Source organism: Podarcis filfolensis (assembly GCF_964270895.1).
Source record: "Podarcis filfolensis genome assembly, chromosome: 13".
Classification (NCBI taxonomy): Eukaryota; Metazoa; Chordata; class Lepidosauria; order Squamata; family Lacertidae; genus Podarcis; species Podarcis filfolensis.
In genome coordinates, this window is record NC_139615.1 from 16502702 (window position 1) to 16514989 (window position 12288).

A 12288-nucleotide genomic window follows, 5' to 3' on the forward strand; every position below is an offset into this window, starting at 1 on the left:
TGGCCTCAGACCTGCTTCAATTCAGGAAGAGACAGGTGGCAAATAGGTCACTATAGAAGGACAGGGAAGGAGGGAATGCTCCAGGAAATTTGAATGGGTATCAGCTATAGCAGAGATTTTCCCAGTAGTGATGTATGGAAGTGAGAGCTGGACCATAAAGAAGGCTGATCGCCAAAGAATCGATGCTTTTAAATTATGGTGCTGGAAGAGACTCTTGAGAGTCCTATGGACTGCAAGAAGATCAAACCTATCCATTCTGAAGGAAATCAGCCCTGAGTGCTCACTGGAAGGACAGATCCTGAAGCTGAGGCTCCAATACTTTGGCCACCTCATGAGAAGAGAAGACTCCCTGGAAAAGACCCTGGTGTTGGGAAAGATGGAGGGCACAAGGAGAAGGGGATGACAGAGGATGAGATGGTTGGACAGTGTTCTCGAAGCTACCAGCATAAGTTTGACCAAACTGCGGGAGGCAGTGGAAGACAGGAGTGCCTGGCGTGCTCTGGTCCATGGGGTCACGAAGAGTCGGACACGACTAAACGACTCAACAACAACAACAACAGCAGAGATGGTGATCTCATGACCCAGAACTCACCAAAAAACTTTTAATTGAGTGTATAGTAAAACATGGGCCCATAATTCCACTCATAAAAAGAGGGGATATTTCTAGTTGTAAAAATGCAGTCCACACACTTTGATGTTACATCTCTCTAGCAATTTCATGCCTCGCCATGTCCATCAGCTGGCTCTGCCCTGGCAGCCTTAGATGCCACCTTATGCCCCTCCCAAGTACCATTAGGTACTTTCCCACCAGCCCCCTGATTTGCCAGGCATCACTCCTTAGTTCCCAGGCTCCTCTTGCTGTCACAGGACCTGAATTTTAGGCCAAGCTGCACTACCTGCAAGTCAAAGATACGACTTTCCTGAAAACTGGCTCAAAATGTTTGGTTATTAATGTGAGATAAAACAGGGTAACAGCAAGGGCGCAGCTGGGGGCGCAATTGCCCCCCTAAATCAAGTAAAAAAATAAAAATCCTTAAGTAACTGAGGTTCTCCCCCCCCCCTCACATAAAACCTGTCCCCGCTAACATAAATCCTGGCTACGCCCATGTGTAACAGCAACTGTGGTGTGGGGAAGGCTCTTGGCACATACTTAGAGGTCCTGTCATCCGTGGTACTTAAGGTTTTCCAAGGCTGGACCATGGCAGCATGGTAGACTGAGCAACCTCTGAGGCTTACAGAAAGTACTACACGTGGTAGAAAAAAATACTGGATTTGTAAGCAAGGCCAATTGTGATTTGCGTGTTTGATTGCTGGTTAGAGGGCCAGAAGAGTTGGGAGGGCCTTGTGGAGGCAATTCCCTCTACTTAGCCTCAACATTTTCTCCCGGAGGCTGTTTCACAGGTGCACGTGCTTCACTTGATTTCTGGCAAGCTGGGCAGCTCGAACAGATTCCTGTGCAAAGTATTGCGCTTGTTAGGAGACATCCGCGGCGTGCATCTGTGCTGCTAGATCCGTGATGGCTCATTTAGACGTTCAAGCCTGGCTTCCAGGAACGAAGGGATTGCTGTGAATTATTAGATTCTTTTTTTTGCCTCCAGCTGGCGACGTGCCCCCCCCCCACTTCAAAGCTGTCTCGCTCCTCCTACTCCCTTTTCCTCGCCACCTCCTCTAGCTGCACTTTACAGACGCTCCCCTGCTCAGCTGCAGCCCGGAGCTGTTGTTTGGGACGCTCCGGCGTGGATGCGGTTGCAAGAGTAAGGTAAGAACTGCGTGTCCTGGCAGGAGCGGGGGGTTGTGAGAGATAGTCTCGGTCCCCTGCACACACCTTGACTTGATCCTTGCCCATCGCTACCCCCGCTGCTGGTTCTCTGGAGATCTGACCCCCCAAGCATCCCTTGCGTAATGCTCTCCAAGTCTCGGGGCGCAGCGCCGAGGGCGCACGGGGGTCCTTTGGCGTCTCCAAAGTCTTGGCGCGGGCGTCGCCACCACCGACATTTGGGGACGGGGAGGGAGGAATCCTTCATCACAGGGCAGCAGCCGGGGCCATTTTGGAGTGGTGGTGGTGGGCTCTGATTTTATTTGCCAAAGGCCCGATTTGATGGGGGTAGCGGGTGGGGCGGAGAGGGAGGGTTACAGACCCCGCTCCATTCCAGGCAATTCCTTGACGTCGTCTCGAGCCGGCCTGCTGTAGGGAGTTTGCGTGGGAGAAGCTTGTATCTGGTTACTAGCGAGATTCTAGTAGGATGCAGGGAAACGGGAGGAGGAGGAGGAGGAGGAGAGAGAGAGAGAGAGGCCTTGCTGTGGCCAGTTGGTTTGGAGTCGGAGAGAAGGCGAGCAAGTCTGGGCATCATTGAAGGACCAAGTAATGGCAATGAGGAAACGGGTAGGTGGGCAAAGGTCAATGACTGGCGGGGAAGGAAGGCAAATGCCATGCAGGTGTTAACTGTGGGGCCTGGATAGGCGGTGATAGTCACCTGTAGGACTCCAAGAGGTGGCTCAGACCTAGATCTTTTGCGGCTGAGACAGCTGCACCTCAGGATCTCAAGAGGTGTGCCCCCAAATGCATTGCAATGTCCCAGAGGGTGCAAGGAGGGACACAACATCCTAAGAATATTGTGACTTCCCTTCTCTCCACTGGTTGAGGTACTTGTCAGTTGGCTTTTGCTTCAGATTTTGGTTTCCAGAAGCTGAACTTTTTGGGTTTTAGGGAAGCATGTTAGAGTCTGTGTGACAAGGAGGGGGAGGGGCCAAGCCAAGGAATAGAGAACTGGAGCCTGCAAGTAGCAACTAGGCTTTATTCACCAGGATTGATGACCTACTTTGGCAAACCCCCATGTGCATGTGTACACACACACACACACACACACACACACACACACACACACACAGAGGCTGGGAGCCTCAATAGAGCTCCTCTGGAGACTTCACCTGGTCCCAAAAAAAAAAAAAAAAACAGTTAGCCACCTCCCTGCCCCCCACCGCCCCCGTAAAAACATATAGCTCAGTTGGTAGAACATGAGACTTTAAATCTCAGGGTTGTGGGTTTGAGCCCCACTTTGGGCAAAAAGATTCCTGCCTTGCAGGGGGTTGGACCAGATGACTCTTGCTGTCCCTGCCAACTCTACAGTTCTATGATTCTATTCTATATTTATGCCACTTCTTTCCATGGAAATATGAAACTCAAGGCAGCTTGCAACAGATGCATCTTTCTATCTATCGATAACTGGTTGTATTGCCAGTTGCACATTTTAATCCATTTGGGAAAATGCTATAGCAAATGCAATAATATATCAACATACAGAAAGGATTGCAACATCCAGTGTTTTTTTTATTAGTAATTGGTTATTCAACTGCATTAAAAAAAAAAAGTAAGCTGCATCAGTGCAATACATAGATAATGCATTCTGCAGTGTTGGGAGCCGGTTAAGAGTCTAGCTGCTGAAATATTGGGGGCTGGATCTGATAAGAGATTGCATCCCATCCCTATATAATGGTCTGTTATTAACAGATATGCATTGAATTGTTGACTGAGGTTGGACAAGAGAGGCGTGTATGGGCATTTGTGCAAGTTAGTGGCAGCATGGGAACTGAACTGAATGGAAGCGGGGTTCTATCTCTCCCCCATCCCCCAAACTTCCACCCACATACAATCCATTAACTTTGCAGGCATAGCTAAGCTACAAGAAAATGTGGTTTCCAGCCCTAAACAATTTTTGTACTTGTGTCCAAGTCTAGTTTGTGTGTGGGTCCCTCTTAAAGAAACATCCCCACCACCCCTTAAGGATTGTTGCACATAACACTTAAGGGAGCTTGAGCAGGGTCTCCTCTGGCACTTTTAGATACTTCAAAGGGAGTTCGGGGGTGGAGAGGAGGCAATGACCTTCAGTGGTTTGCTCTGTTCCAATTCTAGAGAACCGGAGAACGAGTGTGAGTCTGTGCACTCATGACTTGATTGAAACATCAAGGAGTAACTTGCATAAATGAATGGAGCCATCACAGATATAGCACCATCAGAGACTGAATTTTTGCTGCAACTCTGGGTGACGGATGCTTGAGTAATCAAGGGATGTGATGTAAATGCATGTGAAAGCGGAATCCATGAGTTTCACCTGGGTTGAGAGAGAAAAAAAGTTTATCTGAGCAAGAGAGCTGGCCTTACAACCCCTGTGCCTTTACAGGACTGCTGGAAGCAACTGCTTTGGGGATCCCCTCCTATTTCATAGGGGGCATCGCTCCACTGCAGTGCCCCTGCCTTCCTTTGTTGCTGTGGGATCTCCTGGCCTAACCTATTAATTTCCCTGTCTTGCCTCTGTCCAGGTGTTTGGAGCTATTTCCTAAGTGGACAGGTAGCTGTGTGGAAGATCTTGGATCCCCGGGTGTCACCCTGGCTCAGGTAGATATCCTCTTGGAAACAGTGCGAGATAGGGGGTACCTGGGAACTTTTTTGACCTAGTGAGTCAGATATTTATATCCCTGCAGCCTATAGGTCAACTTTGACAGGTGGGCAGGGCCACCCATCTGTCAGTCAACTGATGTCATTACAGTGCCAAGTAACCTATCAAAATGGATCGTTGGGGTGGGGTGGGACGGCTTCTGGGGGGATTTGGTAAGGCAGCACCCAGCAGGATGGGAACCTCTTCCTCCCCATCATGACATAGACCCTAGTTTGTTGTCAGGTATTCTCAGTGGTTTTTTCTGGGGGAATGCAGGGGTACACATACCCCTAAACATTTTGTGAATCTTTGTACTTTTGTCCATTCACTGTATTTATTTTCCCCAATTTGAACTATAGTGATTTTCTTGAGTCAAAATGAGAGTACCCCTAAACATTTTTTTTAGAAAAAAAGCACTGGTTATTCAAATATGTTTTAGGAAGAGCTACACCTTATCCCCGCCCCCCCCCCATCCTGCTGTTAATGTGCATTATTGGAATTATACATTTATAGAATGGGAGGACATACCTGAAAGACTGTAATTCAGTGTTCTCTGAAAAGAGCAAAAATTTTCAAAAAAGGGGGCTCCTTGGCTGGGGATTCTTGTCAGGGTACAAGGGGAGGCTGCTTTGGAGTTCACTCATTAGGAAAATCTAGGGGAGACAGAATATCAGGCAGATCTGCCCAGTTAGATCACCTCTCCTGCTCTCTAGGTTAGCAGCATCCGTCCCACCTGGGGAGGGAGGACAATGACTGAAAGTAACCACCATCACCAACGGGCAACTAGGGGACGTCGTGGATCGGGAGCAAAGCCAGGTCAGTGTATGTCTGATGGGAGAGGGGTGGGTTTCAAAGGCCCTGAGGGTGGGAGACGGGTGAAACTGCTCCCCTCCTAGTAGTGGGCCGAATTGATTGGATTTAGGTTCCATCCTGGATAGCTCAGTTGATGGGAACATGTGTGCCATTGATTTCAGTGGGAACTTAGCTCAAAGTCACGTCCGGTAATATTTTTGTCTGCCTTGAAACTGTTGATCTTACAAAAGGGGGGATGAGTATTCTTAGGCTCTTACATTTGTTTTCCTGCCTCCCCCCGCAATTCCCCTACTGTTGATATTTACAGTGAAGGAAGACAATGAAGCTTATAAAATAGCCGTACCTTTGGACGAGCCGCACCAAATGGAATCGCAGACTCAGACTCAGCAACAGTTGTATTATGGTCTGAGCCCTCCTCAGAATTTTGATGGTGAGAAACAATACCCCCACTTCCTGACAGTAATATATGAATGAATACCCTTTAACTATGTGCTGGATCTCGTTGGGTGACTCGGAACCCAAAGAACCCCGGTTTTTTTGCCATTCCTCAAGTAAATATGCACCTGCTGTCGCTTCCACAATCATGACACTTCTAGAAAGTGATGCCGCCATTTCAGAAATCACAGCAGAAAAAGTGGTGTTTGTGGAGTGTAGGTGTGTGCAGGTTCTACACTGCAACATTTTGTTGTAGACACCACTTGCTTTCCAGTTCCCATTGCAGAGCTCAGCAGCTGTTGTCGTCTACAACCAAACATTTTGAATTTTTTAAAGAAGGTGAAACTTAAATGGGACTAGAGGAGAATGATTGGGAGTGGGGAGAGAAATCAATTAGTGTATGTGTTAATTTGCTCCTGCTGAAAATCAAAGTACAGTGGTACCTCAGGTTAAGAACTTAATTCGTTCTGGAGATCCATTCTTAGCCTGAAACTGTTCTTAACCTGAGGTACCACTTTAGCTAATGGGGCTTCCTGCTGCTGCCATGCCACCGCGGCGTGATTTCTGTTCTCATCCTGAAGCAAAGTTCTTAACCCGAGGTACTATTTCTGGGTTAGTGGAGTCTGTAACCTGAAGCATCTGTAACCTGAGGCGTCTGTAACCCGAGGTACCACTGTATTAGATGCAAAGAAGGCTATGGCTTCAATAAGGCAGGTGCAAATCTTCCCTTGCCTCGTTTGCTTCTCACAGGAAGGGCGAGAAGGGTTAGGAAAGGTTTTTGGGCAGAGTTGGGTGCGAGACCTTTAGGTGTTTGAAGAGAAGTGGGGAAGCAAGTAATTGTGAGGAAGTCGAACTTCCACCGTGACGTGACTGTGCTGCCCTCAGAGACACCGGAGATGCCAGCTCCCTCGTTGACCCTGGTGACCAGCATGAGGACTCAGCTGCACATGGCCCTGGAGAGGAACTCCTGGCTGCAGAAGCGAATCGAGGACCTGGAGGAAGAACGGGACTTCCTGCGCTGCCAGCTAGACAAGTTCATCTCCTGCGCCCGTCTGGATACTGGTAACTCGAGAACTCTTGAGTTCTCCGGAGGCTGAGTGGGTGGGTGGATGGTGCTTTGCTGGGAGGGGGCGCCTTTCGGATTCTCTTGGGAGGAAGGGCCAGGGGAATGTCAGCCAAGGCACCTTGGTAGGACGCAGTGCTATTTTTCTAGAAAAAGAACTCATCACGAACCCCTCCCTGGTTCTCTTAGAATGGCAATGGCATCCACCTGAGAGACACCTGAACTGAGTTCCAGTTGGAGGTCCCTGTGTTAGAGAGTCAAGGGCTGTGTTTTTTTGAGGGTTCTCTGATTTGAGGAGCTTGAATCTAGCTGTGCTATGGCGGGCTTCTGTCTCCCTCTCTGTCTGATGCAGGCCCAGACAGAGTGGGGGGGGGCATATGGGCCACTTGGCCCCCTCGGTCAGCATATTCACAATCGCAGGGGATGCACTGGGGCGAACGTGGAGGCGCAAAGGCGTCCAGGCCCAGACAGAGGGGGCCCCGCATTATCTACCTGGTCTGGGCCTCTGCCTGGCTCTGCAAGGCCCTGGTCTGATGCTTCCTGCCCTTTCCCCTCCGCCCTAGATGAGCACTGCCGCAGCAAGCAGCTCCCACGGCGGTCCGAGGTGTCTGACAGCCGGAATGGGGATGTGACAGACGACGACAGTATGGGCTCCTGGATGAGTGCCGGCCCCGAGGAAGGAGGCTCCGCAGAGCACAAGAAGCAAAAAGGAGGGGTCAACAGGCGGCGCTTTGCCAAGCCCAAAGTCCGCGAGAGGCAGAGAGGTGAGTGGCAATGGGGGGGTGTCAAAGTAAGGGACCACCGTTTCAGCCTACAGAGCTGAAGGCAGAGGGTCCCCGCCCACTTCCATGGCAGAAATGGGAAAGCTCTTACTCCCTTCTGTGATCAGAGACTGGCGATCTTAAGACTTGAATGTCTTTAAAAAAAACCAACCTATTACACATTAAAATAATAGATCACCATACAGAAAAGAGATGTTCTTCCAGGTGACAGATATGAACAGAGCTTATTCCAGCATAAAATCATCATTGCCCTTCTGTATAAGAATTCATTACAATTTCCTCCACCAACAGACAAAATTATCCCACTTCTGTGCCCCCATTTAGCAGTCCCACTGGCTCAGGGACAGCGATGACCAGGCTATTGCTGGACCCTAGGCATCCCCTGTAGGCATGGATTCAGCCCCGCCCCCATGCTCACCAACCGACTCAGAATGCGGTGCTCAAAAGGGGAGGAAGGAAAGCTCACAAAGTTCACAGCCCATCTAGGACGAAGGTTCGAGACCCACCTGAGGAGTGGAAGAGACTTTTGCTGAGGAAAGGGGCCAGGACAGAAACGGTGGTAGCCATAGCCATATATTGGCGGCGGCCGTAACCTCCAGTGGTTCACTCCATAGTGACAGGATTGGGAAGAAGATGATGGAGGTGGAAGCATCACCAGAGGGAAATAGGGGAGGAAAATGCCCCTGGGATACCTCCCCTCCCTGCAAAGGAATTATATTAGGAACAAGAGAAAGGGAGCTTCTGGGACTCCAGCCCACTGAGTCATAGCAGCAAGACAAGTTATGGGGAATTTTGTTTCCTCAGCTCACAAATCTTGTCATAGACACCAGGGCTGCAGGAGGAGCCCTGGCCAGGTATCAGGCAGCATCCCTTGAGATGGGGGTTCTGTGTTTCAAATTGAGGAAACGGCAGTGTGCGTTAGGTCCCCACTCCCAGGCCCAGCTGATCCTCCTGGGAGAAGTTCTGCATGGACTAGTCGCCTGGCTGGGCCTGCATGCCTTCTGACCCAGCCTTTCCCCCTGGCAACCCAAGGGAGGTGAGGAGAGGAATCCTGACCCTTGGAGAAACAGGAATGCCTCTTGAAACGCTGGCCTGTGACTCACCCACCCCTCTAGGTTTTCCCTCACAAAAGCATCAAGTCTTGATAAATTGCTGCGATAATATGTTCTCTCTCTCTTTTTCTTCATTTCTTGTTCATTTATCACATTTCTCCACCCTCCTCTCCCGTTGTCCTAATCCTCCACCACTCTTTCCCCCCCCCCCCCTTGCTGTTGCAAACCAACTGGCTGGCCTGCCACGCACGATCGCTTGCTTCCATTTTTCTCCTCCACTTCTTCTTTCTCTCACCTTCCATCCTTTCTCTCTGCATATCCTCCTTTTCTTATTTATGGATGTTGCTCCTGAATGTTCAACACCTGCATTACCTGCTTGTTTTACTTACTGTTTTTTTTTTGCTTGGTCCCTGGGCTGTTCCCTTTCCTTCCCCCTTCCCCGGTGCTGGTATATTTGACTTTAATTTATCCTGCCTTCGATTTCTGCTTCCCAAATTGTGGCTTCCATCGGGTCACTGCCTCCTTCTGTCGGTCCTTCCCATTTCCTGTGATTTCTGCCTCTCGCAACTCTCTGGTGTTTTCACGAGTGGCCATGCTTCCCCATTTCTCCTCCTCAACCCTTTCTCTTGTTCTTTCCCCCCACGCTCCTGTCTATGGGTCGCTGCTGGGGCCCTCTCCTCTGAACCCATCCCCCGGCCCCGGTGCAGTCAAAGATGTGGATGGGGTGCTGTGCCGCTACAAGAAGATCCTGTACACTTTCCAAAAGTTGCAAAGCATGAGCCGGGCCTTTGAGCACCACCGTGTGGACCGTAACACTGTGGCCTTGACCACGCCCATCGCTGAGCTCCTCATCGTGGCCCCTGAAAAGGTGGCGGAGGTGGGGGAATTTGACTCGTCCAAGGAGCGCCTGCTGGAGTATTCCCGCCGGTGCTTCATGGCTCTGGACGATGAGACTCTCAAGAAGGTCCAGGCGCTCAAGAAAAGCAAACTCCTCCTGCCCATCACCTACCGCTTCAAGCGGAAAACGGACACCCCTGGCCCGGCGGCCAGCAATTCCTTACCCTCACCCACTACCCCACCCAAACCCCCTCCGCCCATTGCTGACTGCTTTAAGCGATGATTCCCCCTCCTGGCTTTGCCTGAACCCACTTTGACAGCCCTCCAGTCTCTTATTTCCGTCTAGTTATTGAGGAAGCTCCTGCTGTGCTCCCCTGGGGCTCTTCCTTGTCAGCCCCCTTCACCCTTTCCCGCAGTTTCTAGTGCTAAAGGCAAGCTCTGCCTTTGTAAGGCAAGTGGGATGCTTTTATCCTGGCACAATCATCTCTTTGGGAAGCATCATCTGACCAGGCGCTCCCGTTTATATGTCAGCTGGTTAAAGCCTACTGAGAGATGAACTGGATTAAATTCACTCCATTTGCTTCCATCTTAAGAACTGGCAAAATGACTGCCCAGTGGGAGTAGCAGGGGAGCAGGTTAGTGGGACAGAGTACATCCCATGCGTAGGTAAGGTGCTGTGGTGGAGAGGTTGCTTCAGACTGGCTGTGCAGGTACAGTAACACCTATAGGACCGCCAAGGCATTCATCAGAGACGGTGTCTGCTGCCTTGCAAATAAGCTACGAGGTGACACATTTTTCTTACACAACACTCCCCTACATACTGCTTATTTGTGGCATGTCAGCAGCCCCAAAGGGCTGAATAAACATTGGCAGAAATTTCCCTGCCTTGTTGCTCGGAGGCCAGTTGTGTTTGCCGTAGGTAAGTGTGTGTGTTTGTGAGCTTATTTTAACAGCTCCAGAACTTGGGGCAGGGATGCTCAAGATGGCTCGGCCTTCCCCTGAAGACAATGCCTGTCTCCTTAAGAAGTTAGCGTAGACAATGGATTTACCCACCTCACGTGCCATCTCACTGCTCCCCTCCCGTTTCCAGCCTGCTGTGAAGCAAGACTAGAACTGGAGGGTGATTGCTGAACAGGCTGCAGTGGTCTTGCCTCTTGGCCACTTCCTTTCTCCTTTCTTTTACATCCAATGCTACTGGCACCTTCTTAAGCTTTTCTCTTCCTGTTGCCTTTTTGCTATAACAGTCCTTAGCCTGGAGGAATGAACTGCAGCATTTGGCTGCCTCTAAATAATTCCCTATAGTCTCCCAAAGAAATTCCCACATCCCAAGGCTTCCTTGCATCTCTTTACCACCATGGACACCACCTGCCCTCTCTCATGTTTTCCTGTTCCAGGTTCTGAAGCTGGGCTGTGTTTGGTGGCAAGCCATTTGCACTTCCTTTTTTGCTTCCTGAGACAGAGACTGTGTGTGCCCTCCAGCACCTCTGTGGCTTCAAGCTGCCACCTTATGTGTGAGCAAGGGTTTTGTTTGTTCTCTGCTCCTTTGGGATGTCTCCTCTTTATTCAGTGTAATTAATGGACTGTTTCCACTGTGCCTGTAATTTATCACCCAGTTTTTTCCTCTGTGTTAAAAAAATAATAATTTAAAAGGAAAATGTAAAAAAACAACAATTTACTAAGAGGATTTAAATTAAAGCATTTTGAATAAAACTCAGCAATGTGTGGTTTTAATTTTTCATGTTTGTATAATTGCTGCAAAAATGTGCAAATTTTGGCTAGTTTAGGATATTCCTGGCTTGGAACAAAGGGATGAAGAGTTGGATGTTGGCAACCGATTCAAATCCTCAGCTGTATATTATCTGGGAGTCAAAATTAAGTTGGGTGTTACTCAGTTTGTTACCAGTTTGTAAAATTAATGGCATGCCCTCAGTTTTGGTGTGAGGATGAGAGAATTATTGTGAAATGTACACTAAATGGCACAGTAGAATTTGGTATAGAATTTGGTATAGTCCCAGGGTGTGGCCTAAAATATGCAGGAAGGCACTACTTTACTGAAGCTAGGCAGGTCTGAGTCTGGGCTGTGCCTGGATGGCTGACTGCCTGAGAACCACATGTACTTTGCCTTGGGCTCCATGATGGAATAAATGTATGTCAGTGACGTGGAGAAGTTGTCCGATGAAATACCCTTGCCACAGCATTGGATAAAGTTATCTTGAAGCTGTGGTGCTACTCTCTGGAAAGTGGCAAAAAAATGTGCAATAGAAAGCAAAGGAAGTGGGAGAGAAACACAGGTGCCTGATTCAGAAAAGGGATTTCCTTCATATTTGGTGAACTTAGCATTTTGTTAGTGTGGAGTTCTCCTATGAAAGCGCCACTGGAGGAACAGGAGGGAAAATGTGCTGTTAAAGAACCTCAGTGGGGTGTGTGGAGAGCTTCACAGCAGTTCCCAAATGGTGGTACGGGCATATACCCATCAACTGTCCGAAAATGCATGAGTATGCAGCGCCCAAAGCCACGTGTTTTTGGGTGCTTTGACTCACAGAGGAGCGCAGCCCAGAATATGCACATCCTGGTTCTGGGAACCACTGATCTAGATCATGCCCAGTGAAAGGCATGGGTGTACCTATACTTTGGCAAATGTTGCAGCTGACTTAAAAAAATAAAATAAAAGTGGTTGTATTCCAGCCATTGTAGGGGAAGCCAGTCATATCTCAAGCCATGAGTGTTGCAGTCATTAAAATTGTGAAACGCATAAAGTAAAACAAAAAAACCTGAGAGCCTATCTCTCCCACAGGAATAAGAAAGCAGTATGAATGGAAGCAAATATTAACCTCTGCCTTGTGGGTGAATTATGACTCATGGCATAGAATTTG

General features: G+C 49.1%; 1 protein-coding gene across 2 annotated transcripts; it reads left to right on the forward strand.

Moving 5' to 3' along the window:
• Positions 1-1373: 1373 nt before the first annotated feature.
• CCDC106 (coiled-coil domain containing 106) lies at positions 1374-11129 on the forward strand. 2 transcript variants are annotated; one of them, XM_083582065.1, is made up of 7 exons: positions 1374-1759; positions 4318-4393; positions 5147-5249; positions 5554-5676; positions 6567-6743; positions 7308-7508; positions 9286-11129. In XM_083582065.1, the coding sequence occupies exons 3-7, from the start codon at positions 5183-5185 to the stop codon at positions 9696-9698; spliced, it is 981 nt and encodes a 326-aa protein (XP_083438191.1). In that variant the 5' UTR covers positions 1374-1759; positions 4318-4393; positions 5147-5182; the 3' UTR covers positions 9699-11129. The 2 variants fall into 2 exon arrangements, with proteins under 2 accessions (XP_083438191.1, XP_083438192.1); XM_083582066.1 differs by lacking the exon at positions 1374-1759 and adding an exon at positions 2021-2383.
• Positions 11130-12288: the final 1159 nt, after the last annotated feature.

What these genes read in the sequence shown, in the direction of transcription:
- CCDC106 (XM_083582065.1), top strand. Translation starts at nt 5,183, where the DNA reads ATGACTGAAAGTAACCACCATCACCAACGGGCAACTAGGGGACGTCGT. An exon ending in TGGATCGGGAGCAAAGCCAG is followed by an intron (nt 5,250 to 5,553) that starts GTCAGTGTATGT and finishes TGATATTTACAG; the next exon opens with TGAAGGAAGACAATGAAGCT. An exon ending in CTGCGCCCGTCTGGATACTG is followed by an intron (nt 6,744 to 7,307) that starts GTAACTCGAGAA and finishes CCTCCGCCCTAG; the next exon opens with ATGAGCACTGCCGCAGCAAG.